At 56.1% G+C, this 19,582-nt stretch overlaps 1 protein-coding gene across 38 annotated transcripts; it reads left to right on the top strand.

Annotated features, from left to right (window-relative positions):
* Positions 1-3,319: 3,319 nt before the first annotated feature.
* On the top strand, positions 3,320-16,518 carry LOC116936880 (calcium release-activated calcium channel protein 1-like). Of its 38 annotated transcripts, none has more exons than XM_076059074.1 (6): positions 3,327-4,973; positions 6,247-6,513; positions 10,076-11,027; positions 11,076-14,071; positions 14,104-14,183; positions 14,296-16,518. In XM_076059074.1, exons 1-3 carry the CDS (start codon positions 4,740-4,742, stop codon positions 10,736-10,738), a joined length of 1,164 nt encoding a protein of 387 aa, XP_075915189.1. In that variant the 5' UTR covers positions 3,327-4,739; the 3' UTR covers positions 10,739-11,027; positions 11,076-14,071; positions 14,104-14,183; positions 14,296-16,518. The 38 variants fall into 38 exon arrangements, with proteins under 38 accessions (XP_032799916.1, XP_075915189.1, XP_075915192.1 ...); XM_076059077.1 differs by having other exon boundaries at positions 11,076-14,183; positions 14,296-14,321; positions 14,380-16,518; XM_076059071.1 differs by having other exon boundaries at positions 11,076-14,263; positions 14,296-14,321; positions 14,380-16,518.
* Positions 16,519-19,582: the final 3,064 nt, after the last annotated feature.

The following is a 19,582-nucleotide window of genomic DNA, read 5'->3' as shown; positions in this document are numbered from 1 at the left end:
GGGTGAGTGAGTGGGTGAGTGAGTGGGTGAGTGGGTGAGTGAGTGAGTGGGTGAGTGAGTGGGTGAGTGAGTGGGTGAGTGAGTGAGTAGGTGAGTGAGTAGGTGAGTGAATAGGTGAGTGAGTAGGTGAGTGGGTGGGTGAGTGGGTGAGTGAGTGGGTGAGTGAGTGAGTGGGTGAGTGAGTGAGTAGGTGAGTGAGTAGGTGAGTGAATAGGTGAGTGAGTAGGTGAGTGAGTAGGTGAGTGAGAGTGAGTGAGTGGGTAAGTGAGTGAGTGAGTAGGTGAGTGAGTAGGTGGGTGAGTAGGTGGGTGAGTGAGTGGGTGAGTGAGTGAGTGGGTGAGTGAGTGGGTGAGTGAGTGGGTGAGTGAGTGGGTAGGTGAGTGAGCGGGTGAGTGAGTGAGTAGGTGAGTGGGTAGGTGAGTGAGTAGGTGAGTGAGAGTGAGTGAGTGAGTGGGTGAGTGAGTGAGTGAGTGGGTGAGTGAGTGAGTGGGTGAGTGAGAGTGAGTGAGTGGGTGAGTGAGTGAGTGGGTGAGGTGAGTGAGTAGGTGGGTGAGTGAGTGAGTGGGTGGGTGAGTGGGTAGGTGAGTGAGTGGGTGAGTGAGTGAGTGGGTGAGTGAGAGTGAGTGAGTGGGTGAGTGAGTGAGTGGGTGAGTGAGAGTGAGTGAGTGGGTGAGTGAGTGAGTGGGTGAGGTGAGTGAGTAGGTGGGTGAGTGAGTGAGTGGGTGAGTGGGTAGGTGAGTGAGTAGGTGAGTGAGTAGGTGAGTGAGTGGGTAGGTGAGTGAGTAGGTGAGTGAGAGTGAGTGAGTGGGTGAGTGAGTGAGTGGGTAGGTGAGTGTCTGTGCGAGTTTTCTGTATTAAGTTCTGGAGCCAGCCGGGAGGAGTTGGAGCAGGCAGCGCTGCTGAATCAACAGCGCTGCGAGGCACTCGCGACACGGTCCAACCTTTCTATAATTAATTTGCGACGTTTCTGGCAGCGACCCTTCGTCATGGCACTTAACATTTTTATTCATTTCAACAACACCGCTGCCTTAAGGAAATTATCGTACGTGCTATGACGAAGTTTAAGTTTTTCAGTTTCATGTATTTTGGTATATCCCTGTGAGCCATTCGGCTCTTGAATCGGGTGCAACCACAACAAACAAAAACACGAACAAGACAAACATCTTAAAGTGACTTTGTGTGACTGTGCAAACAGAAAATCCAGGAAAAAAAACATCAAAATATTCCTGTAAAAAGCACCGTACACCACCAACGCTGTGTACAAAAAAATCCCAGTGGGATGCAAATCAAACAACAACAACAACCACAAGACAACTTAGATTAAGGCCGTCAGTCTAACTCCGTACTACAACAAAACAAACATGGCCAAACCAAAAAACTTTTCGAAATCACCCAAATAAAGCCATAATTGCAACGTAACAGTGATCACAGGGACTGTGACCGAATTTTTAACAATAAACTACATAAATAACATGTAACACCAAATCCTAGAGCCACAGCTGGCTGCATGAGTTACTCCACAAACATCAGGAGCATCAGTCGGAGTATCACATTTTTCAATGCACCTTTAAGATCAGCACGCTAAATCAAAATACAGATCATACTTTGCAGCGGTCATCCGGAGCGAAACATTTTATTTTATTTTAGGCCACTGAATAGCAGCGGCAGCTAGGGGTGTACAACTCCTCTAGAGCAGCTTTGAGTGAAGATCTCATTGGTAATGATTCAAGTCACAGTTTATTGGCAATAGCATTCCAGACCCTGGGGGCATCAATAGCAAAGGCCCTTCCTCCGGTTTTTGTACGGCAATAGGGGAATGTGAAGCTGGTAAATGAGCGAAGACCTGAGGTCAAATTTGTTCTTTGAAACAGAGAGGAGATCCAGCAGCAGGTAAAGTCTGCGGATTTTTTTGTAAGCACATCGTGGATCAATAAGATCCGGTGCACAAGCCGTCGAACATTCAGAGATGTTAAGTTTGACCCCATGTAGAGGTCACAGCGGTGAGTTTCTATATGGGCAGTTCATTGCAAATCTTAAGGCCGAGTGATAGATGGAGTCAAGCTCCTTCAGTACAGTACTTGGGGCTGATTTATACACGATGTCACAGAACATTTTGATTCAAAGCTTTTGTGACTGCTGTGATTCATATTCTTGATTCTTTCGGTAAAGTCACCGCCACGTAGAAGGGAAACATTAAACAAGCAGACCTAAAACACGGTAGGACCAACACCTCGGCCGTGGCAGATCACTGTTATAATTCAGTGGGCTCACGTGACATTGACTTCTCCAAGACAGAGGTTCTCTGCAAGCCATCTGGCTACCGTGAGAGATTCGTTAACGAGGCTATCCACATACACAAACACGGAGACAATTTCAACCGAGAAGATGGATTCTGGCTTAGCAATCATTGGAAGGATTTTATAAACCATTTCGGGTCTTAATTGATTGTTCACGCTTACGGTGGCTTTCAGACCGCATACATTAATTTTCGTCTCCCCCCTCCTCTTTTCTGAACATAGATGGACTCAAATTTTGATTTAAAGCTTTCGTGACTGCTGTGACATCATATTCTTGGTTCTTTCGGTAAAGTCACCACCGCGTAGAAGGGAAACAATAAAATAAAAAATATAAAACAATAAAATTCTCACGGCGTTTCGACTGCAACGCAAGAAGCAATCACCGTCAGGTGTGAAAATCACGGCAATAATTTTTTCTTAAAAAAGTGGCGGTTTTTTTGACGTTAGCACCACGGAGAGCGATTTGACAGTTTGTTCAGATGGACGAGTCCATCTGTGTTCGTCTCCCCTCCTCTTTTCCGAACATAGATGGACTCGTCCATCTGAACGACTGCCAAATCGCTCTCCGTGGTGCTAACGTTAAAAAAACACCGCCACTTTTTTTTTTAAAATGTCTTGCTGTGGTTTTCCCAACTGATGATGATTGCTTCTTGCGTTGCAGTCGAAACGTCGTGATAATTTTCTTGTTTTATATTTTAGTATTATTTTATTGTTTCCCTTCTACGTGGTGGTGACTTTACCGAAAGAACCAAGAATATGACGTTACACGCGTTACTGACATTCTTGGGTAGTCAATTATAATAAGGGGGTTATTCTTGTTTCAATTATGGTATCGCCCTAAATCATTCAACAGCATTGCTCCTCAGAGCCCTTCGGCGCACCCCCCAAGTGTAACCGGTAATGGTTTGCTCCACACCGCGCGAAACTCTGTAAATGTTTATCAAATTGCCATTGGCTCGACCAATATATCTGAGAAGGGGGGGGTAGGGGGTGTTCGCTTATTCGCGTGGTTTCGTTCTTCAGAAGTCAAAGGCATTTTGGTACAAACACCCCTCTGCCTAAAAGCCGCATTGGTTTACTCCGCGTCGCGGCAAACCCCCGGCTGTGCGAATGTTTATCAAAAAATAATGTCCATCCGCCCCGGACCGTACCATCTTTACAAATTCAGTCAACGGTGGGGACGTGGTGGTAAGCATAGGGGGGGAAATCTACAAATTTAATGGTTTCGTCCTAATTACTAATAGGATAATGACCCAACTCCCCCCCACTACGCCTCACGCACTCCCCTACACACAAATGGTTTGGCCTCCCCAACCAACGTGGCGTGTTTACCAAAAAAAAATGCCCTAAAATGCGAGTGAAGCGAAGACGTTGATAATTAAATAACTCTCGAGGCGTGGTTGGCGATAAACCCAAACTTTAGCCATCGTCTCGCTACGAATTTAACAAAAGAATTAAACTAAATTTACAAACGAGGCCTGGTCGGCGTTGCTCGATCCACTGCTGGATTGAGGCATCGCCTCCTCTCCACACGCGCCTGGTGATGTAATTTTAAACATTTTTTTAAAGGTTTTTCTTCGTTAAAATATAAACTTAGCGATTTCAATGTACACCCACGTGTAAATAAAATGCCTTTGGTCGCACGTTTAAATGTAATAGTAATTTAATTGTATACATTGCAGTGTGAGTAGCCTTCATTGGCTGCTGCTCGTAACATAATACCGAATTTAAAAGCCGATTTTATTTACAAGATTATGGACTGCACAGTCATCTGTAAACATAATGTGTTGTACATAAGTGGAAGGAATATATATTAAAGTTGTTGATTTTACAGGACCGGTTAATATATTATATCAAAGGCTTATTATAATTGCATTGAAGCGAATGTGATCTATTATTTAGACACATTTAACTCGAAATAGGATTATAACATCCACTTACCATCGCACGTAGCAAACTATTAATCAAATACCGGTATTAATATAACTTATATTGTACGAACTCTAGGGGGTTATTATGTTACCAGCGTAACAATAGCGGATTGTAATTTGCGACCTTAAAGCTGGGTTAACAATTTACGGTGCGAGATTAACATTCACTATCACAGCGTGCACGCGACAATAGTTACATTGCAAAAGGTTATCGTTATAAATGTTTAAAATCTGCACGTTTAAAATCTAAGCATTTAAATTCGATACTTTAGACGAACTCCCCCAATACTTGTAACCAAATACGCAGAGTGGCAGTCCCTTAAACCCGATATATCAATCCGATAAATATAATTAACACGGACCGCTTTGTTTGTAATTAAAACATATTTTGTGTTATTTTTAAAGACGCACAACTGACGGAAGACGACAAACAAAAATTTAAATCCTTAAAATAAAAAAAATCCCCTCAGAAAAATTATTTTAAAAAAAGTCTCCGCCCACTTGAACCCAAATGTGGGGCCCTGGCGGGGCCGGGCCCCCCTCCCTCGCCTGCTCGACCCCGCCGCCGCGGGGCCGCCCTCCCGGGCATGACTCCTATCCCGGCTGGGTCCAGCGAGGCTACGTCCACCTGATGACTGCGAACGAACACTCCATCCAGGCGCTGTCCTGGCGCAAACTCTACCTCAGCCGCGCCAAACTCAAGGCGTCTTCCCGCACGTCGGCGCTGCTCTCCGGCTTCGCCATGGTGAATGGATAGCCCCGACGCTTCGCAGCCTCCCCTCGCTTGACGAGAACCAACACCGATCTCTACCCCGGACGCCTCCCCTCCTCCTCCTCTACCCTCCACCCCTCGTGTTTTACGGCAGGCCGCTCAGGCAAGAGCGTAGGCATCGTAGCGGCCTTACTGCGCATCCCACGGGGGGGGGGGGGTAGTTTTTTATCTCTTAATTATTTATTTGAGATGGGGCGACAATCTTTCGCCGCTTTGCGAGTTACAGAAAGTGTCGTTTGGTCGTCGGCGGCGGTGAGTTTGTAACTTTTAAAGCCGTAAAATAAATAAATAAAACACCTTCCCCAACAAACTGGGCGGTAAGTGTCGCAGCTGAGTTGGGTTACTCCAGCTTTATCGCCCACGGGAGTCGTGGTGATGATGATGATGGTAGTGGTTCGATTATCCCATCTCGCGGCCAGTAGCGGTGGTTACCTGAACCGGTCCTGGGCCTCTTCCCCCCCTAGGTCCACTCGGCGTCAAATGAGTGACCTAGCTACGGTGTGTTTGGTTAAACATCGCCAGCACTGGGGAGAGACAAAGGCGGCCGGGCGGGCGTTGTGTCGGCCTCCGCTCCCTCTGTGCCACAGCGCCGGCAGCCTTCATGGGCACTGCTCGCTACCAACAGCACTTGCCACAACAGTCTGGTGCAGCTATGCGGGGGATCTTTGTCTTTGTGTTCCCTAACCCACTCCACCTTGTCACCCTCACCCCGTCACCCTCACCCCGTCACCCTCACCACGTCATCCTCATCCACACCCTCACCCCGTCACCCTCACCCCATCACCGTCACCCTCACCCCGTCACCCTCACCATGACCCCGTCACCCTCACCCTGACCCCGTCACCCTCACCCCGTCACCCTCACCCCGTCACCCTCACCCTCACCCCGTCACCCTCACCCCTCACCCCGTCACCCTCACCCCGTCACCCTGACCCCGTCACCCTCACCCCGTCACCCTCACCCCGTCACCCTCACCCTGACCCCGTCACCCTGACCCCGTCACCCTCACCCCTCACCCCGTCACCCTCACCCCGTCACCCTCACCCCTCACCCCGTCACCCTCACCCCGTCACCCTCACCCCTCACCCCGTCACCCTCACCCCTCACCCCGTCACCCTCACCCCGTCACCCTCACCCCTCACCCCGTCACCCTCACCCCTCACCCCGTCACCCTCACCCCGTCACCCTCACCCTGTCACCCTCACCCTGTACCCTCACCACCCTGACCATCGCCACCCTCGCCCAGGTGGCGATGGTGGAGGTGCAGCTGGACGTAGGCCACGTGTACCCGCGTGGGCTGCTGGTGGCCTTCTCCGTGTGCACCACGGTGCTGGTGGCCGTGCACCTCTTTGCGCTGCTCATCAGCACGTGCATCCTGCCCAACCTGGAGGCGGTGAGCAACGTCCACAACCTGCACGCGGTAGACGAGAGCCCGCACGAGCGCATGCACGGCTACATCGAGCTCGCCTGGGCCTTCAGCACCGTCATCGGCACGCTGCTCTTCCTCGCCGAGGTGTGCTGGGTGGTGGGGGGTGGTGGTGGGGGGTGGTGGTGGGGGGTGGTGGGGGGTGGTGGTGGGGGGTGGTGGTGGGGGGTCGTGGGGGGGCGACACGGACGGGCGCGGACGGACGCTCCGTCGTCGTTCCCACACTTGCTCGGCTGACCACCACCTCGCTCGCTCGCCCACGCGCTCGCCCGCTCACTCGTTCGCATCTCCGCTCGCCCACTCGCTCGCCTACGCGCTCGCCCACTCACTCTGCTATCCACTCTCCCACTCGCTCTCCCACTCACTCACTCTCCCACTCACTCTCCCACTCACTCTCCCACTCGCTCTCCCACTCACTCACTCTCCCACTCACTCTCCCACTCGCTCTCCAACTCACTCTCCCACTCACTCTCCCACTCGCTCTCCCACTCTCCCACTCACTCACTCTCCCACTCACTCTCCCACTCGCTCTGCCACTCACTCTCCCACTCACTCTCCCACTCGCTCTCCAACTCACTCTCCCACTCACTCTCCCACTCGCTCTCCCACTCTCCCACTCACTCACTCTCCCACTCACTCTCCCACTCGCTCTCCCACTCACTCTCCCACTCACTCTCCCACTCGCTCTGCTACCCACTGGCTCACTCACTCACTCTCCCACTGGCTCTCCCACTCACTCTCCCACTCACTCTCCCACTCGCTCTCCCACTCGCTCTCCCACTCGCTCTCCCACTCGCTCTCCCACTCGCTCTCCCACTCACTCACCCACTCACTCACCCACTCGCTCTCCCACTCACTCACCCACTCACTCTCCCACTCACTCTCCCACTCACTCACCCACTCGCTCTCCCACTCACTCTTCCACTCACTCTCCCACTCACTCACCCACTCGCTCTCCCACTCACTCTCCCACTCGCTCTCCCACTCGCTCTCCCACTCGCTCACTTGCTCACTCACCCACTCGCTCTCCCACTCACTCTCCCACTCGCTCTCCCACTTACTCTCCCACTCACTCTCCCACTCACTCACCCACTCACTCTCCCACTCACTCTCCCACTCACTCACCCACTCGCTCTCCCACTCACTCACTCTCCCACTCGCTCTCCCACTGCCTCTCCCACTCGCTCTCCCACTCACTCTCCCACTCTCCCACTCACTCTCCCACTCACTCACCCACTCACTCTCCCACTCACTTTCCCACTCACTCACCCACTCGCTCTCCCACTCGCTCTCCAACTCACTCTCCCACTCACTCTCCCACTCGCTCTCCCACTCTCCCACTCACTCACTCTCCCACTCACTCTCCCACTCACTCTCCCACTCACTCTCCCACTCACTCTCCAACTCACTCTCCCACTCGCTCTCCCACTCGCTCTCCCACTCGCTCACTCGCTCACTCACCCACTCGCTCTCCCACTCACTCTCCCACTCGCTCTCCCACTTACTCTCCCACTCACTCTCCCACTCACTCACCCACTCACTCTCCCACTCACTCTCCCACTCACTCACCCACTCGCTCTCCCACTCACTCACTCTCCCACTCGCTCACCCACTCGCTCTCCCACTCGCTCTCCCACTCACTCTCCCACTCGCTCACCCACTCACTCTCCCACTCACTCTCCCACTCACTCACCCACTCGCTCTCCCACTCACTCTTCCACTCACTCTCCCACTCACTCACCCACTCGCTCTCCCACTCACTCTCCCACTCGCTCTCCCACTCGCTCTCCCACTCGCTCTCCCACTCGCTCACTCGCTCACTCACCCACTCGCTCTCCCACTCACTCTCCCACTCGCTCTCCCACTTACTCTCCCACTCACTCTCCCACTCACTCACCCACTCACTCTCCCACTCACTCTCCCACTCACTCACCCACTCGCTCTCCCACTCACTCACTCTCCCACTCGCTCTCCCACTGCCTCTCCCACTCGCTCTCCCACTCACTCTCCAACTCTCCCACTCACTCACCCACTCACTCTCCCACTCACTCTCCCACTCACTCACCCACTCGCTCTCCCACTCGCTCTCCAACTCACTCTCCCACTCACTCTCCCACTCGCTCTCCCACTCTCCCACTCACTCACTCTCCCACTCGCTCTCCCACTCACTCTCCCACTCACTCTCCCACTCGCTCTCCAACTCACTCTCCCACTCACTCTCCCACTCGCTCTCCCACTCTCCCACTCACTTACTCTCCCACTCACTCTCCCACTCGCTCTCCCACTCACTCTCCCACTCGCTCTCCCACTCACTCTCCCACTCACTCTCCCACTCACTCTCCCACTCGCTCTGCTACCCACTGGCTCACTCACTCACTCTCCCACTGGCTCTCCCACTCACTCTCCCACTCACTCTCCCACTCGCTCTCCCACTCGCTCTCCCACTCGCTCTCCCACTCGCTCTCCCACTCACTCTCCCACTCACTCACCCACTCACTCTCCCACTCACTCTCCCACTCGCTCTCCCACTCGCTCACCCACTCGCTCTCCCACTCGCTCTCCCACCCACTCTCCCACTCGCTCTCCCACTCACTCACCCACTCACTCTCCCACTCACTCTCCCACTCACTCACCCACTCGCTCTCCCACTCACTCTTCCACTCACTCTCCCACTCACTCACTCACCCACTCGCTCTCCCACTCACTCTCCCACTCGCTCTCCCACTCGCTCTCCCACTCGCTCACTCGCTCACTCACCCACTCGCTCTCCCACTCACTCTCCCACTCGCTCTCCCACTTACTCTCCCACTCACTCACCCACTCACTCTCCCACTCACTCTCCCACTCACTCACCCACTCGCTCTCCCACTCACTCACTCTCCCACTCGCTCTCCCACTGCCTCTCCCACTCGCTCTCCCACTCACTCTCCCACTCTCCCACTCACTCTCCCACTCACTCACCCACTCGCTCTCCCACTCACTCACCCACTCACTCTCCCACTCACTCACCCACTCGCTCTCCCACTCACTCACCCACTCACTCACCCACTCACTCTCCCACTCACTCACCCACTCACTCACTCTCCCACTCGCTCTCCCACTCGCTCACTCGCTCACTCACCCACTCGCTCTCCCACTCCCTCTCCCACTCACTCTCCCACTTACTCTCCCACTCACTCTCCCACTCACTCTCCCACTCGCTCTTCCACTCGCTCTCCCACTCGCTCTCCCACTCACTCTCCCACTCGCCCACCCACTCACTCTCCCACTCACTCTCCCACTCACTCTCCCACTCACTCTCCCACTCGCTCACTCGCTCACTCACTCACCCACTCGCTCTCCCACTCGCTCACCCACTCGCCCACCCACTCACTCTCCCACTCACTCTCCCACTCACTCTCCCACTCACTCTCCCACTCGCTCACTCGCTCACTCACTCACCCACTCGCTCTCCCACTCGCTCACCCACTCGCTCACCCACTCACTCTCCCACTCGCTGTCCCACTCACCCACTCACTCTCCCACTCACTCACCCACTCGTTCTCCCACTCACTCTCCCGCTCACTCTCCCACTCACTCACCCACTCACCCGCCCACTCGCCCACCCACTCGCCCGCCCGCCCACTCGCCCGCGCTCCCCTCCCCCCAGGTCGTCCTCCTCTGCTGGGTAAAGTTCCTCCCCCTGGGCGCCGCTCAACGACCGCAGCAGCAGCTGCCGCCGCCGCCGCCGCATCCACCGCCGCCGCATCCACCGCCACCACCGCCACCGCCAGCGCTGTCCCCCGTGCCGGACGACGGCCGCCACCACGTCGCCATCGCCCCCACGCCTCCCCTCATCATCTCGCCGCCGCTCTACCCCGCCGGCGCCGGAGGAGGAGGAGGAGGAGGCAGCGACGAGGGGAGGGACGCGGCCCTCGCCGCCACGGCCGTGATGGCTCCCGTGGGGCTCCTCTTCGTGCTCTTTGCGGCTCACTTTTACCGCTCGCTCGTTGGGCACAAGACGGAGCGCCACCGGCAGGAGATCGAGGAGCTGAGCCGGCTACGGAATGAGCTCGACGGAGGAGGGGGAGGCGGCGGAGTTGATGGAGGAGGAGGTGGAGGAGGAGGAGGAGGTGGAGAGACCGGGGTGACCGCTGGCAGTCACCGGATACGCGACGACGATTACGACGACGATGACGATGACGGTGGTGGTGGTGGTGGTGGGGGTGGTGGTGGGGGTGGTGGTGGTGGTGGTGGGGGTAATGGCTACTGTGACGGGGTGCAGGGGGGTCGAATTGGAGGCAAGGGTGGTGGCTATGGGGGAGTCGTCTGAGGTGGAGCTGACGGCGGTGGTGGAGGAGGTGGTGCAGGAGGTGGTGCAGGAGGTGGTGGAGGAGGTGGTGGAGGAGGTGGTGCAGGAGGTGGTGCAGGAGGTGGTGCAGGTGCAGGAGGTGGTGCAGGAGGTGGTGGAGGTGCAGGAGGTGGTGGAGGTGCAGGAGGTGGTGGAGGTGGTGGAGGTGCAGGAGGTGGTGCAGGAGGTGGTGCAGGAGGTGGTGCAGGAGGTGGTGCAGGAGGTGGTGCAGGAGGTGGTGCAGGTGCAGGAGGTGCAGGAGGTGGTGGAGGTGCAGGAGGTGGTGGAGGTGGTGGAGGTGGTGCAGGAGGTGGTGGAGGTGCAGTGGAGTCACGGGTGACTGATGGCTGTCGCTAGATACGCGACGATTATGATGATGGTGCTGGTGGTGATGGGAGTGATGCATTTGCGTTTCTTTGTGAGTATCTCTGTAAGTCTGTGTCTCTGTGTGAGTCTTATGTGTCTCTGAGTCTGTGTGAGTCTTGTCTGTGTAAGTCTACGTGTCTCTGAGTCTGTGTGAGTCTTATGTGTCTCTGTAAGTCTATCTCTGTAAGTCTATGTGTCTCTGTGTGAGTCTGTCTCTGTGTGTCTCTGTGAATCTGTGTTTCTGTGTGAGTCTGAGTCTCTGTGTGTGTCTGTGTGAGTCTGTCTCTGTGTGTCTCTGTGTGAGTCTCTCTCTCTCTGTGTGTGTCTCTGTGTGTGTCTCTGTGTGTGTCTCTGTGTGAGTCTCTGTGTGAGTCTCTGTGAGTGTCTCTGTGTGTGTCTCTGTGTGAGTCTGTGTCTCTGTGTGTGTCTCTGTGTCTCTGTGTGTGTCTCTGTGTGTGTCTCTGTGTGAGTCTCTGTGTGAGTCTCTGTGTGAGTCTCTGTGTGAGTCTCTGTGAGTGTCTCTGTGTGTGTCTCTGTGTGAGTCTGTGTCTCTGTGTGTGTCTCTGTGTGTCTCTGTGTGAGTCTCTGTGTCTCTGTGTGTGTGTCTCTGTGTGTGTCTCTGTGTGTGTCTCTGTGTGAGTCTCTGTGTGAGTCTCTGTGTGTCTCTGTGAGTGTCTCTGTGTGTGTCTCTGTGTGAGTCTGTGTCTCTGTGTGTGTCTCTGTGTGAGTCTCTGTGTGAGTCTCTGTGTCTCTGTGTGTGTGTCTCTGTGTGTGTCTCTGTGTGCGTCTCTGTGTGTGTCTCTGTGTGTGTCTCTGTGTGTGTCTCTGTGTGAGTCTCTGTGAGTGTCTCTGTGTGTGTCTGTGTGAGTCTCTGTGTGAGTCTCTGTGAGTGTCTCTGTGTGAGTCTCTGTGTGAGTCTCTGTGTGTGTCTCTGTGTGTGTCTCTGTGTGTGTCTCTGTGTCTCTGTGTGTCTCTGTGTGTCTCTGTGTGTCTGTGTGTGTCTCTGTGTGTCTCTGTGTGTCTGTGTGTGACTCTGTGTGTCTCTCTGTGTCTCTGTGTGTGTCTCTGTGTGTGTCTCTGTGTGTCTGTGTGAGTCTCTGTGTGTCTCTCTGTGTATCTGTGTGAGTCTGTGTCTCTGTGTGTGTCTCTGTGTGTCTCTGTGTGAGTCTCTGTGTCTCTGTGTGTGTGTCTCTGTGTGTGTCTCTGTGTGTGTCTCTGTGTGAGTCTCTGTGTGAGTCTCTGTGTGTCTCTGTGAGTGTCTCTGTGTGTGTCTCTGTGTGAGTCTGTGTCTCTGTGTGTGTCTCTGTGTGAGTCTCTGTGTGAGTCTCTGTGTCTCTGTGTGTGTGTCTCTGTGTGTGTCTCTGTGTGCGTCTCTGTGTGTGTCTCTGTGTGTGTCTCTGTGTGTGTCTCTGTGTGAGTCTCTGTGAGTGTCTCTGTGTGTGTCTGTGTGAGTCTCTGTGTGAGTCTCTGTGAGTGTCTCTGTGTGAGTCTCTGTGTGAGTCTCTGTGTGTGTCTCTGTGTGTGTCTCTGTGTGTGTCTCTGTGTGTGTCTCTGTGTCTCTGTGTGTCTCTGTGTGTCTCTGTGTGTCTGTGTGTGTCTCTGTGTGTCTCTGTGTGTCTGTGTGTGTCTCTGTGTGTCTGTGTGTGACTCTGTGTGTCTCTCTGTGTCTCTGTGTGTGTCTCTGTGTGTGTCTCTGTGTGTCTGTGTGAGTCTCTGTGTGTCTCTCTGTGTATCTGTGTGTCTCTCTGTGTCTCTGTGTGTGTCTCTGTGTCTCTGTGTGTCTCTGTGTGAGTCTGGACACCCCCAGTGCCGCTCACACTTTGCGTTGTGCTGCTGCCGCTCCCCTGGGTAAGGACTGGAGCAGGCTGGCGGGATGGAGGCACAGAACTCTGACCTTAGTTTACTTCATTCAAATGAGATGCCAATGATATGCTAATTGTATGCTAATTGTATGCCAATTGTATGCCAATTATATGCTAATTGTATGCTAATGGTACAAACAAAGACAGTGTTAGGGATTGGTGTTGAGTGGAGACCACGGGTCGCAGGGTCAGTGTCTAGAGTGGAGACCAGGTCCCAGTGTCTAGAGTGGAGACCAGGTGTCAGTGTCTAGAGTGGAGACCAGGTGTCAGTGTCTAGAGTGGAGACCAGGTCCCAGTGTCTAGAGTGGAGACCAGGTCCCAGTGTCTAGAGTAGAGACCACGGGTCCCAGTGTCTAGAGTGGAGACCAGGGGTCCCAGTGTCTAGAGTGGAGACCAGGGCCCAGTGTCTAGAGTGGAGACCAGGTCCCAGTGTCTAGAGTGGAGACCAGGGCCCAGTGTCTAGAGTGGAGACCAGGTCCCAGTGTCTCGAGTGGAGACCAGGTCCCAGTGTCAGTGTCTCGAGTGGAGACCAGGTCCCAGTGTCTAGAGTGGAGACCAGGCCCCAGTGTCTAGAGTGGAGACCACGGGACCCAGTGTCTAGAGTGGAGACCAGGTCCCAGTGTCAGTGTCTCGAGTGGAGACCAGGTCCCAGTGTCTCGAGTGGAGACCACAGGTCCGAGAGTCTAGAGTGGAGACCAGGTCCCAGTGTCTGTCTAGAGTGGAGACCAGGGGTCTCAGTGTCTAGAGTGGAGACCAGGGGTCCCAGTGTCTAGAGTGGAGACCAGGGGTCCCAGTGTCTAGAGTGGAGACCAGGGGTCCCAGTGTCTAGAGTGGAGACCAGGGGTCCCAGTGTCTAGAGTGGAGACCAGGTTCCAGTGTCTAGAGTGGAGACCAGGTCCCAGTGTCAGTGTCTAGAGTGGGGACGAGGTCCCAGTGTCTAGAGTGGAGACGAGGTCCCAGTGTCTAGAGTGGAGACCAGGTCCCAGTGTCTAGAGTGGAGACCAGGGGTCCCAGTGTCTCGAGTGGGGACCAGGGGTCCCAGTGTCTAGAGTGGAGACCAGGTCCCAGTGTCTCGAGTGGAGACCAGGTCTCAGTGTCAGTGTCTAGAGTGGGGACCAGGTCCCAGTGTCTCGAGTGGAGACCAGGGGTCCCAGTGTCTAGAGTGGAGACCAGGTCCCAGTGTCTAGAGTGGAGACCAGGTGTCAGTGTCTAGAGTGGGGACCAGGGGTCCCAGTGTCTAGAGTGGAGACCAGGTCCCAGTGTCTCGAGTGGAGACCAGGTCTCAGGGTCAGTGTCTAGAGTGGAGACCAGGTCCCAGTGTCTAGAGTGGAGACCAGGTCTCAGGGTCAGTGTCTAGAGTGGAGACCAGGTCCCAGTGTCTAGAGTGGGGACCAGGTCCCAGTGTCAGTGTCTAGAGTGGAGACCAGGGGTCCCAGTGTCTAGAGTGGAGACCAGGGGTCCCAGTGTCTAGAGTGGAGACCACGGGTCCCAGTGTCTCGAGTGGAGACCAGGGGTCCCAGTGTCTAGAGTGGAGACCAGGTCCCAGTGTCTCGAGTGGAGACCAGGTCCCAGTGTCTCGAGTGGAGACCAGGGGTCCCAGTGTCTAGAGTGGAGACCAGTTCCCAGTGTCTAGAGTGGAGACCAGGTCCCAGTGTCTAGAATGGAGACCAGGTCCCAGTGTCTCGAGTGGAGACCAGGTCCCAGTGTCTAGAGTGGAGACCAGGGGTCCCAGTGTCTAGAGTGGAGACCACGGAACCCAGTGTCTAGAGTGGAGACCAGGTCCCAGAGTGGAGACCATGGGTCTCAGTGTCTCGAGTGGAGACCAGGTCCCAGTGTCTAGAGTGGAGACCAGGTCCCAGTGTCTAGAGTGGAGACCACGTCCCAGTGTCTAGAGTGGAGACCAGGGGTCCCAGTAAGCATCGCCCCTGGTGAGACAAAGCCGGCCGGTCACGGCGATGGTCACCCACCCCCTACCGGCCTTCATTGAAGTGCTCCTCGCTAACAGCACTTGCCCCTACAGCCTGCTAGAGGCTACCTGGGGGATCTTTGTCTGTGTGTGTGTAGGTGCTGCTACTCGCTACTCACAGCACTTGCCCCTACAGCCCCTGCTAGAGGCTACCTGGGGGATCTTTGTCTGTGTGTGTGTGTAGGTGCTGCTACTCGCTACTAGCAGCACTTGCCCCTGCAGCCCTGTGCGGACTACCTGGGTAGGGGGGAGTACCTTTGCCTTTTGCGTGATATCATTGACTTTAAGTTTGCCGTGCCTGCGACCGTGGGGAGCGGTGGCGCAGCGGTTGGCGCCGGTGACGATCACTCGAAGCGGTCCCGGGCCTCCCCTAGGTCGACTCGGCCTCGACCGAGCGCTGCCCGGTGTCGCCGTGGTGTGTGGTGAACATCGCCAGCACCGGTGGGGAGAGACAAAGGCGGCCGTGGCGTGGTGCTGGTGGCCGACCAGCACCGCTGGGGCATGGCGGACCTCTTTGTGGCCTCACCGCCCACCGCCCCACACACTTGAAATGGTCGTGGATGCCGAGGAGCGGCGGCGGGCAGCCACACACCACACGTGACACACACCACACGTGACAGACTCCACACGTGACACACCACACGTGACAGACTCCACACGTGACACCACACGTGACAGACTCCACACGTGACACCACACGTGACAGACTCCACACGTGACACCACACGTGACACACACGTGACACACCACACGTGACGGACTCCACACGTGACAGACTCCACACGTGACACACCACACGTGACAGACTCCACACGTGACAGACACCACACGTGACACACCACACGTGACACACCACACGTGACACACCACACGTGACACTCCACGCGTGACAGACACCACACGTGACAGACTCCACACGTGACGGACGCCACACGTGACACACGCCACACGTGACGGACTCCACACGTGACGGACTCCACACGTGACAGACTCCACACGTGACAGACTCCACACGTGACAGACTCCACACGTGACACCACGCGTGACTCCACGCGTGACTCCACACGTGACAGACTCCACACGTGACAGACTCCACACGTGACAGACTCCACACGTGACAGACGCCACACGTGACACGCCACACGTGACACGCCACACGTGACACGTTGGCGTGGCGGACGCCACACGTGACAGACTCCACACGTGACACACCACACGTGACACCACACGTGACACCACACGTGACACCACACGTGACACCACACGTGACACACCACACGTGACGGACTCCACACGTGACACCACACGTGACACACGCCACACGTGACGGACACCACACGTGACGGACACCGCACGTGACACACCACGCGTGACGGACACCTCGCGTGACGGACACCACGCGTGACACCACGCGTGACACCACGCGTGACGGACGCCACGCGTGACGGACGCCACACGTGACGGACGCCGGCGTGGCGGACGCCACACGTGACGGACGCCACACGTGACGGACGTCGGCGTGGCGGACGTGGAGCACGTGCGGTAATAACACTCCGCGTGGGCTCTGCTCTCAACTCTGTGCATTCTGTTATTGTGTGAGGGTGAGTGGGGTTAGGGGTGAGTGAGGGTGAGTGTGAGGGTGAGTGGGGTAGGGGTGAGTGGGGTTAGGGGTGAGTGAGTGTGAGGGTGAGTGGGGTTAGGGCTGAGTGAGTGTGAGGGTGAGTGGGGTTAGGGGTGAGTGAGTGTGAGGGTGAGTGGGGTTAGGGGTGAGTGAGTGTGAGGGTGAGTGGGGTTAGGGGTGAGTGAGTGTGAGGGTGAGTGGGGTTAGGGGTGAGTGAGTGTGAGGGCGAGTGTGAGGGTGAGTGAGGCTAGGGTGAGTGTGAGGGTGAGTGTGAGTGGGGTTAGGGGTGAGTGAGTGTGAGGGTGAGTGAGGTTAGGGGTGAGTGAGTGTGAGGGTGAGTGGGGTTAGGGGTGAGTGAGGGTGAGTGAGGTTAGGGGTGAGTGAGTGGGGTTAGGGGTGAGTGAGGGTGAGTGGGGTTAGGGGTGAGTGAGTGTGAGGGTGAGTGGGGTTAGGGGTGAGTGAGTGTGAGGGTGAGTGGGGTTAGGGGTGAGTGAGTGTGAGGGTGAGTGGGGTTAGGGGTGAGTGAGTGTGAGGGTGAGTGGGGTTAGGGGTGAGTGAGTGTGAGGGTGAGTGGGGTTAGGGGTGAGTGAGTGTGAGGGTGAGTGGGGTTAGGGGTGAGTGAGTGTGAGGGTGAGTGGGGTTAGGGGTGAGTGAGTGTGAGGGTGAGTGGGGTTAGGGGTGAGTGAGTGTGAGGGTGAGTGGGGTTAGGGGTGAGTGAGTGTGAGGGTGAGTGGGGTTAGGGGTGAGTGAGTGTGAGGGTGAGTGGGGTTAGGGGTGAGTGGGGTTAGGGGTGAGTGAGTGTGAGGGTGAGTGGGGTTAGGGGTGAGTGAGTGTGAGGGTGAGTGGGGTTAGGGGTGAGTGAGTGTGAGGGTGAGTGGGGTTAGGGGTGAGTGAGTGTGAGGGTGAGTGGGGTTAGGGGTGAGTGAGTGTGAGGGTGAGTGGGGTTAGGGGTGAGTGAGTGTGAGGGTGAGTGGGGTTAGGGGTGAGTGAGTGTGAGGGTGAGTGGGGTTAGGGGTGAGTGAGTGTGAGGGTGAGTGGGGTTAGGGGTGAGTGAGTGTGAGGGTGAGTGGGGTTAGGGGTGAGTGAGTGTGAGGGTGAGTGGGGTTAGGGGTGAGTGAGTGTGAGGGTGAGTGGGGTTAGGGGTGAGTGAGTGTGAGGGTGAGTGGGGTTAGGGGTGAGTGAGTGTGAGGGTGAGTGGGGTTAGGGGTGAGTGAGTGTGAGGGTGAGAGGGGTTAGGGGTGAGTGAGTGTGAGGGTGAGTGGGGTTAGGGGTGAGTGAGTGTGAGGGTGAGTGGGGTTAGGGGTGAGTGAGTGTGAGGGTGAGTGGGGTTAGGGGTGAGTGAGTGTGAGGGTGAGTGGGGTTAGGGGTGAGTGAGTGTGAGGGTGAGTGGGGTTAGGGGTGAGTGAGTGTGAGGGTGAGTGGGGTTAGGGGTGAGTGAGTGTGAGGGTGAGTGGGGTTAGGGTGAGTGAGTGTGAGGGTGAGTGGGGTTAGGGGTGAGTGAGTGTGAGGGTGAGTGGGGTTAGGGGTGAGTGAGTGTGAGGGTGAGTGGGGTTAGGGGTGAGTGAGTGTGAGGGTGAGTGGGGTTAGGGGTGAGTGAGTGTGAGGGTGAGTGGGGTTAGGGGTGAGTGAGTGTGAGGGTGAGTGGGGTTAGGGGTGAGTGAGTGTGAGGGTGAGTGGGGTTAGGGGTGAGTGAGTGAGGGTGAGTGGGGTTAGGGGTGAGTGAGTGAGGGTGAGTGGGGTTAGGGGTGAGTGAGTGAGGGTGAGTGGGGTTAGGGGTGAGTGAGTGAGGGTGAGTGGGGTTAGGGGTGAGTGAGTGAGGGTGAGTGGGGTTAGGGGTGAGTGAGTGAGGGTGAGTGGGGTTAGGGGTGAGTGAGGGTGAGTGGGGTTAGGGGTGAGTGAGGGTGTGTGAGGTGAGTAGGCTAGGGTGAGTGTGAGGGTGGAGTGTGGCTAGGGTGGTGAGGGTGAGGGTGAGTGGGTTAGGGGTGAGTGAGTGTGAGGGTGAGTGGGGTTAGGGGTGAGTGAGTGTGAGGGTGAGTGGGGTTAGGGGTGAGTGAGTGTGAGGGTGAGTGGGGTTAGGGGTGAGTGAGTGTGAGGGTGAGTGGGGTTAGGGGTGAGTGAGTGTGAGGGTGAGTGGGGTTAGGGGTGAGTGAGTGTGAGGGTGAGTGGGGTTAGGGTGAGTGAGTGTGAGGGTGAGTGGGGTTAGGGGTGAGTGAGTGTGAGGGTGAGTGGGGTTAGGGGTGAGTGAGTGTGAGGGTGAGTGGGGTTAGGGGTGAGTGAGTGTGAGGGTGAGTGGGGTTAGGGGTGAGTGAGTGTGAGGGTGAGTGGGGTTAGGGGTGAGTGAGTGTGAGGGTGAGTGGGGTTAGGGGTGAGTGAGTGTGAGGGTGAGTGGGGTTAGGGGTGAGTGAGTGTGAGGGTGAGTGGGGTTAGGGGTGAGTGAGTAGGTGTGTTAGGGTGAGTGGGGTTAGGGGTGAGTGAGTGTGAGGGTGAGTGGGGTTAGGGGTGAGTGAGTGTGAGGGTGAGTGGGGTTAGGGGTGAGTGAGTGTGAGAGGTGAGTGGGGTTAGGGGTGAGTGAGTGTGAGGGTGAGTGGGGTTAGGGGTGAGTGAGTGTGAGGGTGAGTGGGGTTAGGGTTGAGTGTGTGTGGTGTGAGGGTGAGTGGGGTGGGGTGAGTGAGTGTGAGGGTGAGTGGGGTAGGGGTGAGTGAGTGTGAGGTGAGTGGGTTAGGGATGAGTGAGTGTGAGGGTGAGTGGGGTTAGGGGTGAGTGAGTGTGAGGGTGAGTGGGGTTAGGGGTGAGTGAGTGTGAGGGTGAGTGGGGTTAGGGGTGAGTGAGTGTGAGGGTGAGTGGGGTTAGGGGTGAGTGAGTGTGAGGGTGAGTGGGGTTAGGGGTGAGTGAGTGTGAGGGTGAGTGGGGTTAGGGGTGAGTGAGTGTGAGGGTGAGTGGGGTTAGGGGTGAGTGAGTGTGAGGGTGAGTGGGGATAGGGGTGAGTGAGTGTGAGGGTGAGTGGGGTTAGG

The sequence above is a fragment of the Petromyzon marinus genome, assembly GCF_048934315.1.
Source record: "Petromyzon marinus isolate PM22_M1 ecotype Great Lakes invasive population chromosome 84 unlocalized genomic scaffold, UKy_Petmar_22M1.pri1.0 chr84_unloc.2, whole genome shotgun sequence".
In the NCBI taxonomy this organism is placed as follows: Eukaryota; Metazoa; Chordata; class Hyperoartia; order Petromyzontiformes; family Petromyzontidae; genus Petromyzon; species Petromyzon marinus.
This window is presented reverse-complemented; position numbering and strand designations above follow the sequence as displayed.